This window comes from Typopeltis vanoorti, chromosome 20 (genome assembly GCF_054136105.1).
Source record: "Typopeltis vanoorti isolate ZY-2024b chromosome 20, IOZ_Tvanoo_1.0, whole genome shotgun sequence".
In the NCBI taxonomy this organism is placed as follows: Eukaryota; Metazoa; Arthropoda; class Arachnida; order Uropygi; family Thelyphonidae; genus Typopeltis; species Typopeltis vanoorti.
Window position 1 is genome coordinate 80553350 of NC_143568.1, and position 27400 is coordinate 80580749.

The 27400-nt window shown below is 35.1% G+C and overlaps 1 protein-coding gene across 11 annotated transcripts in view; it reads right to left on the reverse strand.

Moving 5' to 3' along the window:
* Nucleotides 1–27400, reverse strand: part of RhoGAPp190 (Rho GTPase-activating protein 190) — a 723033-nt gene that overhangs the window by 359241 nt on the left and 336392 nt on the right. For all 11 annotated transcript variants that reach the window (XM_090410500.1, XM_090410505.1, XM_090410503.1 and 8 more), the window contains 3 exons: nucleotides 26367–26618; nucleotides 18328–18506; nucleotides 4037–4208 (listed from right to left, as the gene is read on the reverse strand). In XM_090410500.1, the coding sequence (XP_090266626.1) occupies nucleotides 4037–4208; nucleotides 18328–18506; nucleotides 26367–26618 (603 nt within the window). The remainder of the gene's footprint in view (nucleotides 1–4036; nucleotides 4209–18327; nucleotides 18507–26366; nucleotides 26619–27400) is intronic.

The following is a 27400-nucleotide window of genomic DNA, read 5'->3' on the forward strand; positions in this document are numbered from 1 at the left end:
CCACCTTCCTGTTTATCCTCTATTCTTACCAAAGTTTTATCATGATATTTTTTTTTTTTAACTACTTTTACATGTTGCTTCACTGCCTTACATTTTTTGCTCTGTGCTCTTTGAATACATTCTTACTTGCTCAGATTTTTTGGTATGTTTTCTTCTTTTCTACAACTGTCTCTTGAACTTCTTGACATCCATCACAGTTCTAATTCTCTATCCTATCTGTGAACAACTTCACATGCCTACCTGGCTGCATCGGTGCTTTCTTCAGAGTTTGTCATTCAGTCTTCAAGTTGAATTCTTGTGGTCTTTCATTTTCCTTGAATATTATTTGTATATTTGAATTTACGGCACACCCCCTGAAAGGTTCTTGCCTCAATGTTTATTCGCAATAAACACTGTTATGTAACAGTGGGACTAGTATGAGTAATTGTAACGTGCAACACAAAGACTAAAATCCTAATTAGGCGCCATCTAAGTTTAAAAAAAAAAAAAAAGACATTCATTTGGTCTTAAGATGACTGTCTCCCAAATCTTTGGTAGATTTATACAGCCATACTTGCTGAGGTTTGCAGTATGTTTCAGGGTTTCTGTGCAGTACTTTTGTTTTTTTTTCCAATTGATCCTATGTGCAGGGGTATCCAGAGCATGGTCTGCCAGACCTGACTTGCCATAGTGAAAGTGCCGGATATATTTTTTGTGTTCACCGAGGTGGATGGTCACAGTTCTTCCTATCTGTCCATAGTGGGCTTGATGAAATGAATAGGGTACTTCATAGACTCCTGCATGCGATAAAGGAGAGAATCTGTCCTTAAGCGAACGGATGACAGTTGCCAATTTCACATAAGGTTTAAATACGGTGCGTAGTTGGTGTTTGATAAGCAGCCTAGATATATTTTCAGGTATGCCTTTAATGTATGGGATGGTGATAGTTTTGTTGTAGTCTTCTGTGGTAGATAGTGAGGGGGATTTTTGGGGGAGCATTTAGTATTTTATCTATTTTATAGGGATTATATCTCCCTGTTACAGGGAGATATTTACACATACAATCACACCATCACCCTTCTCAACAATATGGTATCTTAAAAACACTAGCCCATAGAGTTAGAGCAATTTGATCCCATGAGATTGCTCTCACTGCTGAATTTTCATCACACTTCCTGACCCAATGGCTATAATCCCCATAAGATAGGTAAAATACTAAATGCTCCCCAAAAATCCCTCCCACTATCTACCATAGAAGATTACAACAAAACTGTCATCATCCCATACATTAAAGGCACATCTGAAAAGATATCTAAGGTGCTTAACAAACACCAACTACACTGTATTTAAATCTTATGTGAAATTGGCAACTCTCATCCGTTCAGCTAAGGACAGATTCTCTCCTTTATCGCATACAGGAGTCTACGAAGTGCCCTGTTCATGTCATCGAGCATACTATGGACAGACAAGAAGAACTGTGGACATCTGCCTCGGTGAACACAAAAAATATATCTGGCACTTTCGCTATGGCAAGTCGGGTCTGGCAGACCATGCTCTGGATACCCCTGCACACAAGATCAATTTGAAAAAAAAAAAAAAAAAAAAAAGTACTGCACAGAAGCTTTTACAAGTCAGAGAGGTTGTTACTGGAATCAACTGAAGCCCTGAAACTCCAAAGCTCAAGTATGGCTGTATAAATCTACCAAAGATTTGGGAGACAGTCATCCTAAGACCAAATTAATATATATTTTTTTTAAACTTAGATGGCACCTAATTAGGACTTTAATCTTTGTGTTGCACGCTACAATTACTCATACTAGTCCCACTGTTACACTGGATTGCAGTTGTCTCGCTACTGTAACAAACTTTGTTTGTATGCTCTGAAGATGCTGGATATAATACCAGCAAAATATTAGCGTTTAAGTTAATAAATAGTTATTTTCTTATCAATCTGTTTCGCATCTATACCGTTAAAATCCACTCAACATGTGTAACAAACACATAAGCCTTTCCACACAATTAATCTTAACCATGATTCCACTCCAGGATTTTGACTAATCAAGTTAATTTACATGTAGCTAAATTAACTTGATCAGTCAAAATCCTGGAGTGGAATCGTGGTTAAGTGTGGAACATCCTCAAAGAGCCTACATGGTAACTTAGCATACATCTATCAGACCAATAATTTTTGAGGCTCTTAAAAGAGTTGATTAAAAATTCCTGTATGTCCATCACAAAGGAATACTCTGGAACTTTGATACAAAAACTAAGTGTAATAAACTAAGAAATCTAAACTGAATATAAACTTATAAAACAAAAGAAACAAGTATATTTTTTTTTTCTTTGCCATTATGCTTTTCCAAAAGGTAACTATCCTTTGGGAAAGTATATACTTAAGATATTTGCAACCAAGTTAGTGAAATATCATCATCATACTTTTCATGGATTTAGGTCTACAATGGCCTGCTCCAGCCTCAGAAGTCATTGTTGAATCTCTTTAGAAGACGTCCTAGTTTTCTTTTTCCTAATGGTTTGTAATTTAATACTTGTTTTGGTAGTGTTTCTGTTTTCATTCTTTCAACATGGTACATCCATTTATGCTTATATTTCTTTATTTTTTCTATTACTGATTCCTGGTTTAGTTCCTTCATAATTTCTTCATTTCTTTTGTGATCAAATAGAGTATACTTTGCAGTTTTTTTCTCATAAAATTAATTTCAGCTGTTATTATCTTGGTCTTTTTGTTTTACTGTTCAAATTTCACTTCCATACAATATGACTAGAAGGGTTGATGTATTACAGGTATCCCTCGATTAATGCAGTTAATTAATCCCTCGATGTTATCGCGTATATCAAAAAAGAGTTGATCAAATCTAATAATCAATGGTAAAAATTACAATTCGTCCATGATCGATTACTGTATAAATAATTCATTTTATATGGTACTCTTTTAGGAAAGATAAAAAATGAATGCAAAGTAAATGTTTAATAAATACTTGTACCTACATTATTTACTGCAATTTTTTTTTTATCAAAATAAGTTAACAAGCGTCGTTTGAACAGTTTATAGTTTTTTCTTAACGGCATAAATTCTACGATAACAAACAAAATGACTCTCCAAACCTAGGCAAACAAGTAATAAAACATAAAGAAAAAGCACTGCAAATATAATACATGATGGTACAAATTAAATGGATATTGAATCGAACATTATTCCATAGCCGAATATAGAAACTACAAGAGTTTCATGCCGAACATATATTGTAGAAACTAAACGTTTCGGCAGATGCAAGCACAAGCAACCTTATGGGTTGCTCGTAGTAAAGGTGGAGTGAGCTCTAGGACACTTTCCTATGTATTTTCCATAATGTAAAGCACATCTCCTAGAGGAGATGTATGATAAATATTGAATCCAACATTATTTCATAGCAGAATATAGAAACTACAGGAGTTTCGTGGCGAATATATAGAAACTAAACGTTTCGGCGGATGCAAGCATAAGCAACCTTATGGTTCTAAAATCTTGTTATCTATTGTTATTTTAGTTCTTATTGGATTTTGTCCTTTAAAGGCCATCGTTTTTAATTTTTCTGTTGTACCATTCCATGATCTTTGGCTATTTCATTTAAATTTATAACATCTTTCTGTAATTTACCTTCAGAATTTGTAATTATTATTTGATTATTAGCAAAAAGGAGAGTCTTTAAGTTTACAGTAGGAGAAAGTTTAATCCCTTGATGGGAAATTTTTATTCCATTTTATTATTATTATTTCATTTAAATGTTAGTGAAATATATACCTATAAAATCAGCTTTTGATAATATCAAAATAAAGCATTAAAAACGACAGTATCCAACCAACAATATACGTCAACTGGTAGTTGACGTATATGGACACTTTATGCTCAGTGATGAGGTTCAGGTAAAATATAAACAAGATAACAAGAACTGTTGAACATTTGATGCCTGCCACACACATACTTTTGTGCACTGCCCTTAAGATTTAATCAAGTGGACCAGACAATAAATGAAACGTAATTTCCCAGGAAAAAACTTACCCATCTTCAAGAGATCCACTCCTTATATGATAGGACTCTTGTCTTGATGGAACAGGTGGAGGCACAGGTGTGCGACTTCCAATGGAATAATCAGAATCTTCCATATTAAATGCTTTCTCGATTTGTGGTTTCCTCTCCCAAACTTCTTTAAAAAATGGTGTATAAAAGGCAGCTGAAAAGACATGTTTAAAATTTATTTTCAACTCTTAAATGATTATTTCTACAAATTATGCTGCAGACTGGTAAAGTATTTGAAAAATAATTTACGATACTCCATTAGAATTATATGACAAATATGTAAAATAATAGAATATAAATTCATTCACAAGAGATCTGATTCTTCAAAAACTGAGAAAGTCAAATGTGAAAATAAAAATTTTACAAAGAATTTTTATGTAAAAATTCTATCCAGTTAAAAAGTATTTTAGAAAACCATACCTTAAAAAGTTCAGACTTAATGGTGAGTTTTGATATCAACTTACTATTCACGAATGTACCATTAACTGAAACCATTAATTACTAAATTTACAATTTCCCATTGATATATTTCAACCATTTAAATTCACAGTACAGGCAGGTTATTTTACATGGAAAGGGAAAATATACAAACAGTTAGATGGGACAGCTATGGGATTCTCCCTTTCTCCCCCTCCCCACCCCTAGCCAACTTCTACATACCTGGAAAAGCTAGCTATCAATACAGGCACTCTCAAACCTAGTCTCTGGCTACGCTACGCTGATGATGTGTTTGCTCTTTGGACACATGGCCCAGACACATTGAATATATTTTTTTATAACCAGCACCCAAAAATCCACTTTAAAATGGAACTAGAAGCCAATGACTGTCTGCCCTTCCTGGACACACTAATCACACATCTTCCAGAAGGTTCCTTATCTTTCTCGGTTTATAGAAAACCCACACATACAGGGAGATATTTAGACAATCACACCATCATCCATCTCAACAATATGATATCCTAAAAACACCAACCCAAAGAGCTAGAGAAATTTGATCCAATGACATTGCTCTCACTGCTGAACTTTCATCACACCTTCCTGACCAATGGCTATAATCCCCATAAGATAGATAAAATACTAAATGCTCCCCAGAAATCTTCCCCCACTGTCTACCACTAAAACAAAACATCACCATCTCATACATTTAAGGCACATCTGAAAAGATATCTAGAGTGCTTAACAAACACCAACTACACACCGTATTTAAACCTTATGTGAAATTGGCAATTCTCATCGGTTCACCTAAGGACAGATTCTCTCCTTTATCACATCCAGGAGTCTATGAAGTGCCCTGTTCATGTCATTGAGCATACTATGGACAGACAGGAAGAATTGTGGACATCCACCTCAGTGAACACAAAAAATATACCCAGAACTTTCTCTATGGCAAGTCAGGTCTAGCAGACTATGCTTTGGATACCCCGCATACAGGATCGATTGAAAAAAAAAAGTGCTGAAAAGAAGCTTTTACAAGTCAGAGAGGTTGTTCCTGGAATCAACAGACGCCTTGAAACATACTCCAAACCTCAACAAGTATGGGTGTGTAAATCTCTAAAGATTTGGGAGACAGTCATCCTAAGACCAAATTAATACCTGCTTTCTTTCACTCGTTTTTTTTTTTTTTCCTTCCTCCCAACTTAGATGGTGCCTAATTAGGACTTTAGTCTTTGTGTTGCACGCTACAATTGCTCATACTAGTCCCATTGTTATACCAGAATCTGGGTGTCTTGCTACTGTAACAAACATTTGTGTGCTCTGAGGATGTGGGATAGAATACTAACGAAATATTAGCAATTAAGTCAATAAATAGTTATTTTCTTATCAATCTGTGTTCGAATCTATACCATTAAAATCCAATCAACAGGTGGAAATACTGTATATTACATGTTTACCTTAAGGAACATCACTGAACAAATTATAGAATTTAGCTTGTTATATACATAAACGTTACAGATTTTTCCAAAGCATTTGACAGCACTAACTGAAAGACATTGTTACGAATTTCCAATCAACAATTTCCCTCCAAATTAATCTGTTATCTATCAAGACTCCAACATTATCAGATCTTATATTTCTGTCATTTAAGGCACTGCTCACTGTATCAATCCATCTACATCATGATCTTCCTCTGGGACTTTTTCCTGCCAACCTGGCAAAAAACTGTTTAAGTGACCATACCACATGACATTAGCTCTACTATCACATTGCTAAATGCTAAAAAACAAGTTCTTTCCTAATATTGTCAATTTTAATGTGATACTATCATTAGTTACCTGTTCAGTCTCCTAATCTTTCTCAGAACTCTTATATCTGTGGTCTTCAGTGTTTGATCAAATGTTTTATTTCTAACCCAGTTCCAGGATCCAGAAGTTAAAATTAGTTTGAACGCAATCTTGTATACAGCTAGTTTAGTGTTTTAACTAATTTCTTTATTATTCCATATAAATTTATTCAGCTGACTTCCTACCATACCAACTTTGCTAATTCTGTCGTCTATCTAACAGACAAGCTTAGGTGTTGAACATTAAAATAAGTTATTATTCATAACTTATTTTAATGGTATCACAACACCAAACCAACTAAATTATAAAAAAAGATGTTTATTAAATGGCTTATATTTCATTGGATTTCAAACAGCCTCCCAAATTTTTCGTAAATGAATGCAACCATACTTGTCAGGTTAGGAAAATGCTTCACAGTCATGGTTGACTCTAAAAATAATCTTTCTGACCTATAATAACTTCTTTAAAGCACATTCGTTTTCTTCCATCAAATGCTGTGTGAAGTGAGTGTCCAAAACGTGGTCTGCAACCCAGACTTGCCATAATAACAGTAGTGAATGTATTTTTTATGTTCTCCAAGGCAGAAGTTAATAGATCTTCCTATCTGTCCATAGCAGACCAAGTCATAGTCACATGGAACTTCTACCCCCCCCCACACACACACAAGGATATGCCAAAGGATGGAGTTTATCCTTAAGAGAGAGGATCAGAGTTGCTAATTTAACACGTGGTTTGGATATAGTGTAATGGTTATATTTTATTTTAGCTATCTTTTAGATGTACTTTGGACATAGGGAATCAGAATAGTGGAAAAATATGCTTGTCTATTAGATTGATGATCATAAACAGAGATGATATTGTATACAAAGCATGACAGCTCAGCAAGTTAAAACAAAAATTGGCCAGAACAGCTGAACGAATAGCCTTCCTCAAATGTAGTAGTAATAGCAACAGTACTTCTGCTTTCCTAAAATTTAAGGAAGAGTTACATTCGGTTATGGCACATCGTATTTACCAAATGGAAAAATCAGCTCTCCTACAAGAACAAATTGCTGCTACTCATGATAAAAGTTTAAGAGTAAAATAGCACTAGGAAATGAATACAAATAGTATTTAAGGCTTCCATTATCTCATCCCATTTACAGAGACATCGTCAGGGAATATAAAATAAAAACTTGTAACACACAAAGGCAGCAGAAAACTAACTGAAACACATTGACAAAAGATTAGGGTCCTAACTAGGTGGGACGTCTATGACATCTGTCAGAGGTATAGAATGTAAGTTGGGATCTTGAAGTGTTAGCGTTTCCCATATTTTGGGAAGTTTTATGCAACCATATTTATTCAAATTACACAGATTTTTAAGAGCAGCAGCAGATTCTAAAATCTTTCTCTTCTAAATTTACTGTGATGGAGCATGATGGTCTCTTTCCAATTGATTCTGTGAGCTGTATACAAAACATGGCCTGCAAGGCCAGATCAACAATAGTCTTGACTGCAGATGTATTTTTTTATCTTCTACCAATCGCTTGGTCGGTAATCTTCCTGTATGTCCATAGCAGGCCAACTTGCAGGAACAAGGAACTCAATATCAACAGGGGCACTAGCATCATCCTTAATAGTGGCTGACATACATGTGTCGATCAGATAAGTTATTATTTTTAGCAGATATTACTGATAGTTATATATAATTGGTGGTATTTTGTTTATTTTTGACAGTGCTGTTAAGTGGTGTTGTTTAGTCAACTATTATTACTCAAAATTCTTTCAAATACGTTCTTCATTATGGCGCTGATGTGTACAAAAAAAATGGCAAACCAAGACATCAGTCTGACTGATATTAACATGTGGGATTTAATGCAATGCAGCATGTGTTTACTGTATTCGTTGCTAAGAGTGAATGGTTTGTGGTATGAGAGCAAGAATAGAGAGAATATTTGTCAGAAATGTTTCATAAGTGAGTATAAGAAATGCTAGTTATGTCAGGAGCGAAAGAATCAGGTGACTGATATTATGGATATAAAGCAGGGTAGTCAAAACAGTGAATGATAACGCAATACAAATGAGAGTTTTGAAGGAAGCAGATGAAAGTAATAATGTGGGTGATGATGAGATGCCAACATGGAAAGAACTGCATGCTTATGTGGACACCCTCACAGGACAAAGCGTGAGATCAACTAGAAAAATGACAGCATGTGGTACACAGGGACGCAGAATGAAAGAAAAACTGAATGGGAAATGTATAAAAGTGCGAGAAACCGGGAATAAAGAGATAGTATTGTATGGGGATTTCATGGTGAGAGGTAAACTTAATAGGACATTGATGAAAGCATTTTTTCCAGGTGTGAAGATAAAAGATGTTAGTGAAGCTTTCAGTTTGCAGAAGAAAGAAGAGAATGAGTTAGTTGCAAGGCACAAATGATTTGAAGGTGAGAGATATGCAGTGAGAAAAAATATAAAGGAGTGTTAGAAGACATGAAAGAGTTGTTAGAAGAAGCAAAAATGAAGAGTAAGAAAGTTAAGATAGTGAGTCTGTTGCCTCGCTATGATAACACAGAATTGAGAAGGGCCATGATTGCTGTGTGGAGTGAATTTGATGGACATATGGACCTGTATATGCCTGATGGACTGCACTTAAACGGTTTTGGAGTTATCTGCTTGGAGAAAGTGTTGTTCAGTAAGAGGTTGAATATTGGGGAAGGGAAGAAATCAAGCACACGCCTAGATCCCCCGACAAAGGAGTGTGAGTGCAGGCATCACTGTGTGGAAATAGCCTCCCCAGGGATAAGTGTGAGTACATGTTGAAATGTGTGTGCACGAATGATGCCTGAAGTATCAGAAAAAATAAAGGAGGAGAGATTTTAGCAGAACAAAAATTACTGACAATAATGAGACCTAGTTGTTAGATAATGATGTAGTTACAAGGATAGAATGTAATGGATATTGTATTTTCAGAGAAAATAAAAGAAAAAGGGCAGGAGGTATTTTATTAACCCTGCGGAGGTCGCAGTTGAAAAAATTGCAGCGTAGGTCGCATATATCTGAGAGATACATTCATTACTATAATGTGCTAAAATGCGATAAAACTTTAAAAAAAATTGCGAATATAATACATGATTGTTTATTTATTTTCGGTTACAATCTAAAAATTATTGAACAAAGAAACTAAAAAACAACAACATCTAAATCGATGCTATACTGACATTAGAGTTCACGGTATTTCTCAGATACAATTTACTATCAAATACCACTTTCGCATTTGACTCCTATCATTCTCATCATCAGACTCGAGTAACAAAATCGCTGACTCTCTTCAACATCTGATGGCTTATCCAATCAATATATTTTTACAGCCATTTTCAATGGAAAAAAACAAAAAAACTAAACCAATACTCTACTGACATCAGAGGTCGCAGTATCTCTCAGATACAATTTGCTATGAAATAACACACACACACCTTTATATAACACGTGTTAAACCAAAACTGACTGCATAAACAGTGTGGAATATCACTCGTAATATATGCATAGACAGCTACTCATGACCTCCAAGCTATACACTGGATATGTGTAAGAATATTTATATTAAACAATTTGTTTGTATCTGTCAGATCAGCCTCTGCAGGGTTAATGATAGCTGAAGTGCTTCAAACCAACAAAAATAGAAGTTAAGGAAGATTGTAGATTGCAAAATGAAAATGGAATTTATAGTGGAAGGCTGCTAAACATGTGGAAATCTCAGTCAAGATGGTGTGTTTATGCAGAACTACAAAAATGGCAATTATAACAAACTTAGGAGGAAACTTGGAACAGTGTCATAGCATAAAAAACTACCATCAATGTCCTTAGTGCATGAAAAGTGGTCAAGGATTGTTTGAGCGAAGCAGTATCAGAGTACATAGTGCATACCCAGGGTTAGGAAGATAAATCTACTTAATCCCTGAGTAGGGATTAAGTAGTTGACTAGACATGGAGTTCCAGAAGAAGATGTAGATGAAATGCATCAGCAGATTGGCACACAATGAGTAAAGGTTGAATAATTATCATGGGAGACTTCAACTATGGTGATATAGATTGGAAGGAGGAAAGGGCACACTGCAAAATGAAAATGGAATTTATAGTGGAAGGTTGCTCAACATGTGGAAATCTCAGTCAAGATAGTGTTTATGCAGAACTACAAAAATGGCAATTATGACAAACTTAGGAGGCAACTTGGAGAGTGTCATAGCATAAGAAACTACCATCAATGTCCTTTAGGAAGATAAACTGAGTAGGGATTAAGTAGATGACTAGCAATATAAAGCAGGAGATGCAAATAAAGGAAGCATTGTGGAAGAAATGTAAACAACAAGGTGATTGGCATGCACATGACCAGTATAAAGCACAAACAAGAAGGGTCACTGGCATACTAAGGAAAGGTAAATCAGATTGAGAGAAAGTTAGCTAAGCAGGTCAAAGTAAATCCAAAAGTTTTTTTTTTTTTGCTATGGAGCAAGAAGTAACAGAAAGAATGATTATGGAAAGAAGGCGTAGAGAAGGACTTTGCAGTTACTGAGGTGACAGATTGACATGAGTATTGAGATAGATGAAGTGGAGGTACACTTTGTTTTAGTTTTTCTTCAATGTTTGTATAGTCAATTCTACAATACTATAAAAGCTGCTCAACTGTAATTCTTTTTAAAACTTTCTTAGAACTGTTTTTTTTTTTTCAATGTGATATCCATTTTTTTGTAATGGCCACTTCCATTTTCACATTCTCTGTACTTTTGTATCCTGAAAGAGCATGATGCTGTAACTAGCAACAATGATGTAATCAATGAGGCTTTTCTTATTTATTGTGTCTTTTCTCCATGTGTATTTGTGCATATCTTTATGTTGAAAGATGGTTAACACGAACTAGTGTTAATGACTAGTCCGTGTCCTGAGCAGAAGTCCAGTAAATACTTACTGTTATCATTAGCTTTGCCCTTTCTCCAAATTTTCCCGAAATGTTTCTATATGCCTGGTGGGATTAATTTCCCACTCTGCTGTTCAGATCTCCAACAAGGACCATTTTTACTATTTTCTTTATGTCAGCTTCCTGTTCAAATGACTCAAAAAATTCCTCCATTACTTCCTTAGAAGAACCTTTTGTGGGACCATAGGTACAAGTTTCATTTTCCATGTTCCCATTTTGAAGTTTGTCCACATAACTTTACTGTAAACTACCTTCAAATTAAGAAGTTTATCTTCATGTTTGGCAATGAATGCTATCGCTCCTTCCTTTCCTTGATCATTATTGCCTGAAAATAACATCCTATGCTTATTATTTAGCAAGATCTAATCTGTTTTTGTCTTCTTTGTCTCAGTAATGCCAATTATGTCCATGTTGTACTTTTCCAATTCTTCTGAAAATTTGATTTCCTTTCCATAAATACTTCTTATATTGATGGTTCCTATCTTCTGTTCTTCTGATGCTGGGTTTCTTCTTCTAGATTTTGTGCTGGAGTATGTTCCAGTAGCTGACATTTCAATGTTTGCCCTGGTTCACTGAGAAAAACAGTAGGAACCTTGTTTAACTGGGTGAAGCATCAGTCGACATGAAGTACCTTCATTTGCATTTGTGGTTCAAGGCAATAGAGAGTATAATTTGTTTGTCTAAGTCCCAAATTGCCAACCCATCCTCGGTGATTCAGTGCCCAGTAGATATCTACTAATGGGTTGTACCACATGAAGGTGAGGACTGGAGATTATGTCAGAAGCCCCAGTCAGCTCTCATCATTCCTGAAAGGTGATGTGAAAGTCTCCTCCCAGTTCTCTGACTCATAAGCCAAAGCTTGAAAGTAAAGTATGTAAATAGGCAAGAACATAAAATATCAGCTGGATCCTGTTCCCGCATAGAGAAACTAGAGAACAAGTAAAATATTTCACTTATCACTATTTTTAGTAATTGATAAGCGAAGATGACAAATGCAAATGCCAAAATAGACAAAGCAAAGGTGGTACAGTGGAGAGTCAAGTGAATAAATTTATATGGAATAAAAGAAATTCATTCCAATCGCCAGCTAAGATAATGGCCATTACAAAAGGTTACAGCTCTACACAAAGCAAAAAATAACATCTTATACAAACTTTAAAACACTGAACAAAATAGTATATATATAATCAGATCATTTACACAATTTTTTTGTGTAAATGATCATGCAATTAAAAACATGCAATATGAGTGTAACAACATTTGTCTTAGTGTATTATATATGGGTCAGCTGGATGAGTAAAATTTGCATTCCTATCTCAAGCAAAGTGCTGACACTCCCACTTAAAGATGACATATGGTGAGCCAATTGTCACAGTGTTCACACAAAGATGAGTAATCTACCCTCAGTAAAAAAAAGTGCAAGGTAACTGTTACTTATGCAAGACCTAGCATGAATAGCTTTCTCTCATAAAATTAAGTCTGAGCATTGGGCCAATGATCTGGCTTAATCTTTTGCAATTTACCTGTTAGTGCTTCACTTGACAGGACAATGCCACTGATTACTTAATCTTGCCTTTACTCACTGACTGTAGTCTGTAAAAATGACAAACAATACATCAATAAAGTCAAAGGTGACTTAGCACTTGCATCTCCTATCTCATTTCTCTTGAGGTGATTGATCCAGCACAGTTGATTCGGAGTCTTTATTTGACACAATAATTGTAAAACATTATAGGACAATGGATATGGATACACAACAGAACAGCTTACATGTGAAGACAGTTAATTGTATTTTTATGTATTCAAGTAGAATCTGATTCAAGACAATATGGTTAAGAAAAAACAGCACTACATCCAGTATAGAACTCAATCTGAAGCACTGATCTATATAGACAGGTAAGAAATCAGAGTCCTCTGCCATGTGCAATAAACAACTGCTGATGGAGTAAGCAGTTGCCTTCTGATACAGAGAGAGAGGCTGCATGATGGAGTGCAAGCCTTCCATTGGGAAGTCTATCATGTTTAGTGTAATGCTGTCTATACTGAACTCACCAACATAGGAAAAAAATATTACTAAAGATGGTTAAATCAAAGATTTTATTTTTTGGCCATAGCTAAGTGATATCAAGCTGTCTTTATTTTTGTCTATATTTGAGCACTTGCGTGTTCAAATATAGACAGAAAGAAAGAAAGAATATTGATCCACATGCCATTCTGCAGAGGTTAATCTTTAAAAGGTACATGTGGCATAACTATAAATAATAAATTACACGATAACCACAGTAATTAACAGTACATCATCAGTGTAGACAACAAGCAATTCAAAGGAATGGAATACAAAGTACATAACAGTCGGTGGATTACTTATTCAAAACTGTTGCCACGTGCTAGAAATTAATATTAATAAAATATTATTAAATAATTCTTAAAAACTATTTCTTTGATGGTTACATAAGATAAGAATCACCCAAACGTTTGGGAGAGAGAGAGAGAGACAATTATTTCGATTCAGATTTAGCCAACGTAAAAGGGCTTCACAACTTTCTTTGAAAAGGCATTCGTATTTAAACTTGCATCTATAGAGAAGACGAGCTTTATCCCACTGGATATTGTCTTTAGTGTCAATACTATGTTGTGCCAGACCAGACTGTTGAGGTTTCATGTATTTGATATAATACTGATGTTTTCATTCATTCTTTTTTCCATGAATGACCTGCTGGTCCAAAGCATGTTAAATTACATTCACACGGTATCTAGTAAACAGCAGCTAATGATAAAGGTCCCAGTTTGTCTTTTGTAAATGTAATTTATCGAGTGCTGAAATCCATGCACTAACCTCATTAAGAAAAAACAGCAATATATCTATTTCAAAAGCTGATAAAGGAAACGCGGTAGTGGTAATGCATAAGGCTGACTATGAGAGAAAAGTAGACTGCCTTTTGCAAGATACCTCCACCTATCAAGAAATCAATCATAATCCTACAAAATCACAAATTCAACAATTAAATAAGCTTCTTGATGAAGTTGTCAGTCGGGATCAAAATACCGTGGACAAGTTGCACACTCATTTTGGAAGAACTCCTCGTTTATATGGCATCCCAAAAAATTCGTAAAGAAGGTTATTCAGTAAGACCCATTGTGAATTGTATCGAATCTATCGACTCTCCCACTTATAAAATTGCTAAAGTTCTGTCACGTTTATTAACTGCCCATACTGGGCAACCCAGATCGTTCATCAAAAATTCCACGCGTTTTCTTCAACAAATCAAGGACATTCAAATACAAGAGTCGGATTTATTAGTCAGCTTTGATATTGTTTCCCTCTTTACCAATATTTCATTATCGACACTGTTAATTTACTATATGATGATTACCCTCCCGATATTGCAAAGATTTTTGAATTTGTTATACATTCAGGATATTTTAGCTGGAAAAATAAGATCTATAAACAAGTTGAAGGTACTGTCATGGGTGCCCTCTGTCTCCATCTTTTGGAAAACTATTTTTTGAACCATCTAGAAGACACCTTGTTCTCATCCATTCATCCCCAGCCCTCTCATTGGTTTCATTATGTTGATGATGTCTTTGCTGTTTGGCCTCATTCTGAAAATAAACTTGACACTTTCCTATAACAGATCAATAACCTTCACCCACACATTCAATTCACCATAGAAAAGAAAAGGCTGGTAGTTTGCCATTCTTGGACATCTTTCTTATGTGCACAGCCTCCAGTAATTTATCAACCAGTGTTGATATTTTTTTGAGAGTGTGCTCATCCTCTCAAAAAATTGGTGTTTTCAAGTCTTTAATTAATAGAGCACATAAAGTGTGCTCCTCTCCCTCAAGCTTACAACAAGAACTTTTCACTATCAAAATGTTTAATGGTTACAACCCTAATCAAATCCAGCAGATAATAGACTCCTATGTTCCAACACCTCAGGATTCTTCAACACACCACAGGTTCCAATATCCCTTATATTTCTGACATCTCGGAATCGATTGGCAGAATTTTGAGGTATCATCTCATTCCCACATATTTTCCTATCAACAAAATTGTTCACCTGTTGCCATCTACAAAAGACAAACTGGCACCTCTATCATTAGGCGTTTACCAGATACCATGTGAATGGACAAACAGGTCGTTCTGTGGAAAAAAGAATGAATGAACATCAATATTATATCAAATAATGTAACCTCAAAAGTCTGGTCTGGCACAACATAGTATTGATATTGACACTAAACACGATATCCAGTGGGATAAAGCTCATCTTCTCCATAGATGCAAGTTTAAATACAAATGCCTTTTCAAAGAAAGTTGTGAAGCTCTTTTACATCGGCCAAATCTGAATTGAAATGACTGTCTCTCTCTCTCTCTCCCAGAAGTTTGGGAGATTCTTATCTTATGTAACCATCAAAGAAATAGTTTTTAAGAAGTATTTAATTAATATTAATTTCTAGCACGTGGCAACAGTTTTTAATTGGTAATCCACCGACTGTTATGTACTTTGTATTCCATTCCTTTGAAGTGTTTGTTGTCTACACTGATGTACTGTTAATTTCAGTACAAAATATTTGTAACTTTATTTCATTTAAAGTTAATTACTGTGGTTATCGTGTAATTTATTATTTATTCTGCAGAGGATTTTTTTTTTTTTTGTTTTGTCAAAAACTAATCTCAAGAACTCTTCCTATTGCTACTTGGATAATAATTTGTCTCATTTTTAACTCGGAGGATGGATGAAGATTGCATTTTCAGCAGAAGCATACCCATACATGTACTTTTCTTCTACTGAAAGCCTGAACCCTTTATTAAGAGATCATGAATATGTATACATTCATGATCTCTTTGGATGCCAAAACTAAGTCTGGCACTAGGGCCTTAGAGCCTGCACTCCTTCCAAAACTGCTTGTTTAACATGACTTTTCAATAATCCTTATTACAAGAATGAGAGAAAATGGTAACATCACCAACATGTGGGAAGAAGTTGTTCAGTGATTGAGTTTATTTTGATAACAAATCATGTTACACTTAAGACAGAATCTTATGGAATACTCTGCAATTGGCAATACAGTAGGGTTAATATACTTCCCAATCAGGCTGGGATTTGTCTAAAGAAAAGATTTTGAATAAAAAAGACGTTCCCCAATCTCCAGGCTATGTTGTAAGATTTTACTATATCAAAGAAAACTAAAACCAGATGTTTGTGTAACAGAGATACATTACTGATACATTTGGTCCAACAATTTTATCCTATACATTTTTTTTTTAAATCTTGAACAGCCTTTCCTTCAAAGCTTCCGAGCTTATATCCAGAAAAAGAAAGATTAGGAGAGGAGAGGCGACACTGCCGTATTACGGGACAGGCTGACTGAGCATCTGCTTGGGATGCCAAAACTAAGTCCAGCACTAGGGCTTTAGAGCCTGCATTCCTTCCAAAAATAATGATTTACAAATTTCGAATTCAAAATGACATTTAACTTCCAGAAAACATCAATTCATCGTTAGAAGCTTTACAATTTTTAAAAGCAAGCCATTGCAGAATATAGTTCCAAATACATGGGTCGCATTGAGAATTTTGCTAACTATTCCTATAATGGTGGCAACAGCTGAAAGTAGTTTAACAAATTAAAACTTATTAAAACATATTTACGATCGACAATGGAGAGTGATAGATCAAATTTTTTAGCTTGTTATCTATCAAAATGCTGTTGCCAGAAAATAAACATTAGTGAAAGAATAACAAGCTTTTGCACATTTAAAATCAAGAAAAAAATATATCTAAATTATAATTGATTAAATTAAAATTAGTGTAAAATCAATAATTTTTGTTCGTAATCATTTTTATTTGTTTCTTTTTTATGTAGTATATCTGAGTGAATAAAAATGATAAGTAGAAATAATGAAGTTATGAAATTATTAATAATTTGAAAAAAATACTTATTCTTACAATTAGAAAGCACTTAGGTATTAAAAAAATAAACTTAGGGGCATCACACACAGTCTGCCAGGGGTGCGAAATTATCTTGGTCTGGTACCAACAAGAGATTTAGCATTGGAAAGTATTTTTGCACATTCAAATTGAATTTTGTTAGCTACTTTATGAGATAAGAACTACAGGTAGGACTAATCCAATTAACTAATAATGTTGATCAGGTGATTCATTTAGGCATGCCAGAAATTCATGTGGGTTGATGGAGCAGCAAATCATGTAAAATTTGTTGTGCATGTTCACTGATGATCAGTATACACTTTTTACATAGACATAAAAATAATTTCTGATCATCATCATTGGAATTATCAACCCACTTTTATGAATCCTATGTTCATTACATAATTTGTCAGTGGCTATTCTGTCTTATTAATAATAGATATCTTGAAGATGCTAATATTTTGTTGTAGATCAACCACTTCTTATAATAAATAAAAGTATTCATGTTTACTCAAGAATATATATGAAGTTTTACTACTTCTATTCTTACTGAAGACTGGAATAAAAATGTTCCTATACTGTGAAAAACATTCCATCCTCAACAGACTCCATACTGCAGGAGAAAGAAAACCAACTAGTTTTATTTGCAAATGCAAATTTCTGTGAGAAATTTTTGGTACTGAGAACCACATTATGTAATTAAAGAGTTTAATAAAAATAACTTTTATTGTTTCACTAAATACAGTACAGAGACATTTAATGTATGCACTATATTTCGCAACAACTAGTGCCATTATAGATAAGAATGACACTTCATAAGGAAAAATACTCCCTCCCCACAGACCTATGCTGCATGCATGCATGCAAGCAAATTTTTAGTTCAAGAAAATGTGTAAGAGCTGTTTATAATGCAGTCACTGGGTACAGAAAGAATACAGTTTATGTAAGGCAGATTTTCTAAAGCAAATAAAGATTCATATATTCATGTGTGTGTGTAATTTGAAATCAGTTAAAATTTTATTTGAGATTTTTGGTGTTAAAAACATTTCACAAATAAAATTCTACCAAAAAAGCTGCAACTAACATGCTATATGTGCTACTTACTTTTCTGTTGGCAAGTAGAAGAGGAGGTCATAAAGTGTGCTTGTAACTTATCAGCTATAGCATTTCCATCTGTTATCAACTGATGGGACAAATTACTTGAGAAAAAAGCATTTGCACTCCCTGTTTCTGTGACTGCTAAAATTTGTATCGGAATGTTTGGAATATTCATGGAAAATGCACTGGTAAAAAATAAATAAAATTCAATAATATGTGGTAAAAATATAATTAGTTTACAGATAAGAAATTAACCATTAAAGTTAATTATGCAATTATAACATATCACTGCATATCATACATTAATGAATTAGCAGAGGATTAAAATAGTGAAGTTTAAGTAGAGGGAGAAAAAAACTCCCATCATTACACCACTAAACACACACACACACACACACACACACAATTTATTTCTCAATAATTCCAATGAAATAAACTTTTGGGGTGTGTTATGGAATTCTTATTGTAAGCAATGCTCAAAGACAACAATCTATACAGCTTTAATTATTATGTAATATTAATGCTAATTTCAATACTAAGAAGCATTATTGATATTGTAACAATAATAACTCATTTATTATTATTATCAACCTCAATCATAAGAGGCTGCAAAACCTATACCAGTGTGCTGCTGTGTGAGAGAGCGGGTGAAGCAATTTGAGGTTGCAATTTAATTAGCAGAGTAAGTCCTATCTTTGCATTTGTATGCTAGGCTCAATAGTTTGTTAAAGCTAATGTAAAATTTGTACATTGGGGAGTCTATGCCATCCACTATGGGACATAATGGCACATTTTATTTATGAATTTTTAAAAGTCCATATATACATGGGGGGGGGGGGGGTATAGAGTTAAATGGTTTTAATTTGTTGGTGACTTCCACAGGCCAAGAAGTGACCTTCTTAAGGCGCCTATGGAGTTTCCTGATTTGTGAGTTAATAGGATTATATTCAATAGGGAGGTAGGTAGCCCGATCTAGTAATAAAGCATTAAGCTTACTTGTGTAGTCAGTATGGTTGAGAACCACAGTGGCATTCCCTTATCCGCTTTGGTGATTACTATTTCTTTGTTTTTCTTCATTTCCTGTAGAGCTTTGTATTCACTATTGGATATGTTGTTTTTTTTGGTGGCCTTGCTTTGGTGAGAACACAAGCTACATCCAGTCTAATAATGTTGGCGATGTGGTTTGGAAAGTGGCAGATACCACGTTCAATCTGGATCATTATATCTTTGGCCGATATTTTTCTTGGAGCAATGCCGAAATTGTGGCGACGTGTAAGGATGTTGAGTGCCTCAGGCTTCAAATCTATGGAAAAAAGGTTGACCCGTGATGAGTGGTACTTTTGGATCAGAAGTAGAGTTCTTTTTCAGGTTATCATATTTCTTGATGTGTCTATTCCTTATTTTCTCAAATTCTTTATCTGCAGAAGCACACGAGATGTCATAGAATCGTCCAAAGTTCATGGTTCAGAGTGTTCGAAAGCTCATCCTCTAACGCTAGAATAGCTTTGTTTGCATCTAGGAGAACGCACGTCATGGTAATTTGTTCTCGTAGCAGGGCAAAGCTGGTGCGGTTATAAATTAGGAGAGCTTTCTGTGAAGAGAAACGGTGCTTAAATTTCACACAATTTGAGATTACCCGATTATCCCGGCAGCGTTTTAGGAAGGTCAAATGATTCAGTTGTCTTGATAACTTCAGCTTCAGTTTATCGTATTGGCGGGCCTTGCGTGCGATAGAATCTCCATGGATGATCGTAATTCTTGTAGAAAGGTTTACACGTTGGCTGAACATGATTATTGAATTACTCAAGGAATTCACAATGTAAACTGGAATATAAATTAAAATAAACTTTAATATATACTTCCTATATTTCAGCAATGTCATCTTCATGGGAACTTAAGATTAAGACATGCGCACGCAGGCACTAGAACAGCAAATGAGGTAGAAGCGAGGAGACTACTGTTATCCCTAAAGTCCTGATGGTGCCCACTGGTGGGCTATATTAGGTATTCTTGGACGTTGGGCTAAAGTTCTCATGATGTACGTTTCCCAAATTTGGGACAGTCTCATGCATCCAAATTTGTTGAGGTTGGGCACGTTTTTTTTTTTTTTTTTAGGGCTGAGGCTGATTCCATGAATAGTCTTTCAAATTTATTACTGTGACATTATTCCAACATAATCTGTGGCAAGTATCCAGAGTATGGTCTGCAAGCCCAGAGTGGCTGTATTGGTGAAACCAGATGTAGTCCTTGTGTTCTGAAATTCTGATATTCGCTGACCTGCTTGTCTGGCCAAAATAGCACAGTTTACAGCTGCAAGGGACCTGGTAAACACCAGGTAGGTCTAGGAGAAGTGGTTGGTCTTTTGTGGAGCAGATAAGGGATGCCAATTGTCTATATGGTTTGTAACAAGAGCTCAGTCATATTTTTTTAGGAATTTGGTTATTCTCCTAGCTGATGCAAACAAAGCTATTCTAGCGCTAGAGGAGGAGCTTTCCAACACTCTGAATCATGAACTTTGGATGATTCTATATGACGTCTCATGCACTACCGCAGATAAAAATTTGAGAAAATAAGGAATCAACACATCAAGAAATATAATAACCTGAAAAAGAACTCTACATCCGATCCAAAACTACCACTCAACACGGTAGTCAACAACCTTTCTTCCATGGATTTGAAACCCGAGGCACTCAACGTCCTTACAAGTGGCCACAATTTCGCCATTGCTCCAAGAAAAATACTGACCAAAGATATAATGATCCAGATTGAACGCAGTATCTACCACCTTCCAAAACCACATTGCCAACAATATTAGACTGGATGTAGCTTGTGTTCTCACCAAAAACCAACATATCCAATATGTGAATACAGGAAATTAAGAAAAACAAAGAAATAGTAATCACCAAAGCGGATAAGGGGAGCACCACTGTGGTTCTCAACCATACTGACTACACAGGTAAGCTCAATGCTTTATTACTAGATTGGGTTACCTACCTTCCTATTGAATATAATCCCACCAACTCACAAATCAGGAAACTCCATAGGCTCCTTAAGAAAGTCACTTCTTGGCCTGCAGAAGTCACCAACAAATTAAAACCATTTAACTCTATACCCCCCCCCCCATGTATATATAGACTTTTAAAAATTCATAAGCAAAATGTGCTATTACATCCCATAGTGGATGGCATAGACTCTCCCACGTACAAATTAGCCACCAAAGAGCTCACACACCATCACATAAAAAACTCAGCCCACTTCAAAGCCAGTATGAAAAACCTTACACTCCAGCATGCAGACATAATGGTCAGTTTTGACATCTCCTCCCTATTCACAAATGTCCCACTCAAGGAAACCTTAGAGCTCATCCAAGCCAAATTCCCTCCCGATATCTCAGCCCTATTTCAGTTTCACAATGAACTAAGGCTATTTCGTTTGGCAGGAAAAATTCTACAAACAGATAGAGGAGACAGCCATGGGTTCACCACTCTCCCCACCCTTGGCCAACTTCTTTATGGAGACTTTTGAAGAGAAAGCCTTAAACTCTGCCCCACAAAAACCTATTATATGGCTTCGCTATGCTGATGATGTGTTCACTATTTGGCCACATGACTCAGATACACTCCTCTCCTTCTTGATACACTTAAACAACCAACACCCCAGAATCAAGTTCACCTAGGAAAAAGAGGATAACAACAGCCTCCCTTTCCTAGACATACTAATCACCCGCCAGCCTGATGGAACCTTAGTTTTCTCATTTTATAGAAAACCCACCCATACAAGCAGGAATATTCACCAACAATCCCCCCCCCACACACACACACAACAAGTTGGTGTTATTAAGACACTACATAACAGCTAAACTAATCCGTTCAAATGACAAGGCCCTAACCACTGAACTAAATCATATCCTTAACACGTTTTCAGTCAATGGCTACAACCCCCAAAAATTCTAAAACCAGTAACCCCCCCCGAACACACACACACACACACTACACAATAAAGATTACTCTAAATCAATCACTATTCCCTACATCTTGGGCATGCTCCACAAAAGACCAACCACTTCTCCTAGAAGACCTACCTGGTGTTTATCAGGTCCCTTGCAGCTGTAAGCGGTCCTATATTGGCCAAACAGGCAGGACAGCGAATATCAGAACACAAGGACTACATCCAGTTTCACCAGTACAGCCACTCTGGGCTTGCAGGCCATGCTGTGGATACTCGCCACAGAATACGTTGGAAGAAAGCCACAGTAATAAATTTGAAAGACTATTCGTGGAATCAGCCTCAGCCCTAAAAAACGTCCCGAACCTCAACAAATTTGGATGCATGAGACTGTACCAAATTTGGGAAATGTACATCATGAGAACTTCAGCCCAACGGCCAAGAATACCTAATATAGCCCACTAGGGGGCACCATCAGGACTTTAGGAATAACAGTAGTCTCCTTGCTTCTACCTCATTTGCTGTTCTAGTGCCAGCATGCACATGTCTTAATCTTAAGTTCCCATGAAGATGGCAACGTGACATTACTGAAATATAGGACGTACATATTAAAGTTTATTTTAATTTATATTCTAGTTTACGTTGTGAATTCCTTAAGTAATTCAATAATCAATGTACAGATATTTACATGCTATGTTAACAATGGTAACAAACCTGGTGTGATATTAAATTTAAGCAAAACAGACTTCAACCAATTCAAACTGCAAATTTCCAACTTCTAGCTGTGTCTGTGTGTATATAATATCACTCACTTCATGCACTAGATACAATAATACAGCCAGCCAATTTGACAGAGTAAACTGGCCCACTCTATATAACGTATACTATCGCCCAGTAGATAGTGGGTACAATTCCTACCGTGGGAAGGTGATTGTTTTTAGGCAAGATAAATTTCATAACCTGATGTGAAAGAGAATACTGATTTAGAGGCCTGATGTAGCTTAATTAAAAGTTCCATGTTTGGTATTCAATGTGAGGTTTCCAAACATGGAACTTTTAATTAAGCTACATCAGGTCTCTAAAGCAGTATTCTAAAACATAGGTTTACAACATTTTGTGGATAGGATTCACATTAAGAAATGGGAAAGTTAGAATTAGATTAGATTAAAATTTTATCAAGTTGTAATCATATCATGTTCACTTTATCAAATTAAAATCTAATAACACATTTTAGCCGGTGTCAGAATTTGCAACAGTTTGGTTGAGGTGTTGTCAGCTTGCTGGTACATCAGCAACAAACGTGTACACAAATGCATAAACACACGTGTTCAACAATGCAATACAAAATTAGAAATATTTTAAAAACATCAGTCTCTTGTATAACTGCATAGTGGTTGTCACTTTGATTAGTCTCTACTGTTTGCCTACTAGATTTTGTATTTACACCTGAAGAAACTATGTAATTAGGATGAAATGTGTTTTTTGGCCTTATAAACTCATATATATCCATCAACTGGCACAGTCTACATCAGGGGTCGCCAAAGTTATTTGCCCGTCGACCCCTTCAAGAGTTTCTTGACTTTTTATCGACCCCCTATATTTTACTATTACGTAATTATAATAGAACAAGCAAAAAAAGATGCTTATTTGAGTTTTTAGATTGCTTATTTTATAGTTACAGTGTTTATTGTATGTATAATATAGTATATATTATTATATTACTATCACTAGTAATAGCACTGGTATTACTAGTGATATTAATAAACTACTGGTATTACTACCAGCGCTGCTCAACTCTTCAACCTAGAGAAGTTTAGTTCGTGAATGAATAACGATTGAATTATAATATGTATGTTGATGAATTTTAGAACATTAACGCTCACTTGTATGTCGATGCGCAAAAATGAGACTGGGATCGAATACATGTAAGTATCAGTAAATAAGAACCACGCACGTGTTGCAATCTCGCTCCCACTGCGCCAGCCGGCAGGAACCACCAAGATCCATTTATTGGTAAATACGTCATTTTGGCCTACTTGATTGGCCTCAGTAACTATTTTCATGACCTTAGTCCATCTTACAGGTCCTATTCATGGACCTGTAAGATAGCGGTACTGATCCCACGATTCACTCTATGTCTTTTGTCATGGAGATAATCCAAGTTAACTGAATTAAATATTACCCATACAATGATGTCTTATATTTTTCTGTCGACCCCCAATTGACCCCTGAGCCCGAATCGACCCCTAACAATGTCATATTGACCCCTTTGGCGACCACTGGTATACATGCTTTTATACATACACATACAGCAATCCCTCGATTAGTGCACCTATATACATCTTAAAAATAAATGTTACAGATTTAAAAAATTTTCTATCTATGCATTTTTTATGGCTAACTATTTTAAAAATCACCCACCAGGATGAAATAATTTAGTTACTGATTTAAAACATTTTACAAAGTTATTTTTTTAATGACCCACTACACAATTTCCATGTCCACTGTGTTCCAACTTTACCACCAAAATTTATGTTGTCTGCTAATTATGCAGCATTTTGATGATCATATTCCATGCCTTCTTTGAAATTTGAAATGAATCAACTGCAAGAACAATTTTCAGCAAAGCTACTGAATACAAAGAAAAGTAAGGCTGCTTCGAGTTCATCATGCATGCACTCAAAATCAAAGTATTATAATGATTGAATTAGAGAGACTTCTTTCTACATGGATCGAAGATTGTAACAGATGCCGCTAAGCACTGAGCTTATTAAATCAAAAGTATTAAGTTTTTTTGCAACCTTGAAAGAAAGGGCTATCAATGATGGAAAGGAAGAATTCCACGCTAGTTCTGGGTGGTTTGAGCACATTTCAAAGAGAGAAATAGCCTACATAATGTTCTAATCACAGGCGAAGCTGCAAGTGCAGATAAGGAGGTGGCCGCAAATTATCCAGAGATTTTGAAGAAAATTGTGGATCAAGGGGGCTATTGTGACCAATAAATATTTACTGTTGATGAAACCGGCCTTTTTTTTTTTTTTTTTAAGCAAATGCCTTCCAAGACTTTTCTGGCCAAATCAGAGAAATCTCAGCCTGGTTACAAAGTCAAATGAAATTACTGCTAACAATATGCGAGCCCTTTAGAAGCACATTCTTCCACATTGTGCAAATGATTTTAGAAGCTTTTCAAATAAATCTAAATGAATTAAATCTCATTCTCAGAAACTGAGTGATTCCAACCTGCTAAATTTAGATGCACAGCGGGAAGATCCTGAAGAATATAAAGAAAATCACTTACAAGTCCAAAGAGATTTCAGAGAAGCAATTTGAAAATATTTTTTGTACAATCAAATTTTTAAGCAGTAATGTTTAGAGGCCGACTCTGATGATGATGAGAAGCAGTAAAATTTGTAGAAGTAGTAGAAGGGGGGATCGGTCCATACAGTCAGTTGTATGAAAAAAAGAGAAACAGAATGCCCACCAAACTACGTTAGCTCAATTCTTTGTTAAGAAGTAGAATGATAAATTTATATTCTGAATGTTTTATTGTCTTTCAGCTTCGTGGTTTCCCTGTAACCAGGCCCTGAGACATATCCTAATTCTTTTATTAAAAAAATTAAGGGTAAAAACAGAAATTTGAGGAACGAATTATACTTTTTCCCATAGGTATATTCGATTATAGTATTCTTCATTTGGTAGAAGCCATAAACAGACAGCATATGTTGCATGGTGATTGGAGCCTGGTGCATTTAAAACCAGGCTGTTTACGTAGCAAATGTACCAAATACAATAACACCAGTAAAAACTATATATATATATATATATATATATATCCTATAACATAGTAAAATACACTAACCAATCTTAACAAAATACTCAATAAATCAACAGATTTGCTTCTCTTACAAGAGTTTCAAATTACATGTTTGCACTAAAACTAAACTAACTGAAAGAACAGAATTGCACACATATGATTAAATTCAACTGATTTAGTAAATAATAGAAAAGAGCTACATCATCCTGAAAAAAAAAAAAGTAAAAGCCATTTGAAATTATTCTGTGCACACAAAATAATGCGATCACAACACATCTTTACATACCTTAGTGTAGCAAGAGATGCTTTGCGTTTTGTTGAGTATACTAAAATAAATCCATGGACCAGCTCATTCCTATATGCATTAGCTCCATGATAAGAAGTGACCCGCACCTCTACACTTCGTTTGGAATCCCCTAAGTAGGTTTCAAGTGTAATAGTATGGGGAGATGTAACAAAACAACACTGGTGACTTAAGAGAGGCCCCAAGACATGCTCTACAGAATAAGGATCTCCACAGAGCATACACATAATTATCCTGTAAAGAAAATAATAATACAAAATAAACTAATTATATACAAAAGGTATGATATTTATCAATGTTTCTTTTATATTATGTTAAAGATACTACTTATGTTTGAGTAATCTATAAACAAAGAAACAAGATATTAAAGGTGGGAATAATAAATATAATCATTTTATAATAAATAGACAAGAACTATTTGCCTTTGATACTTCCAAAGAACTCACATGATATATGCAAATAGGTTATGAAAGTGATCAAAAAGATTAAAAAATGCAGATGTTTAGCATCAACTGACATAGTATTTCATTGCTTATGAGAAATTACTCTAACCAAGAGCTCATATATTTGAACTTTAATATTTGCTTTTGAGTAAGAGACTGACAGCTATCAGTCTATCTACTCTTATTCAAAAGTGCATTAGTAATCCGAGATATATTTTCTTAAGCCTGCTCTCAAAAAAATTTCAATTTCTTTTTACACAGATTGTATGAGGCTTAATATTAATGGAGGAAATGCCATAGTATCGAGAGAGAAAATAACTAATGAAATTAGCACAAATACTTCTTATCAAACGTACATCGGTGAGGAACAAAGAAGCAATTCAAAGAGACAGAATAAAACTCAAATAAATACAATTAGTTAACCAATAACAGCAAAAGCCATGTCCTTGAAAATGATTTATTATATATCTAATATATAATAAATCATTTCCAATATTTACACAGTATGAGAATCTCACAAACTTTTGGGAGAAAGGTGAATCATTTCAATTAATATTAGGCCAATGTAACAGT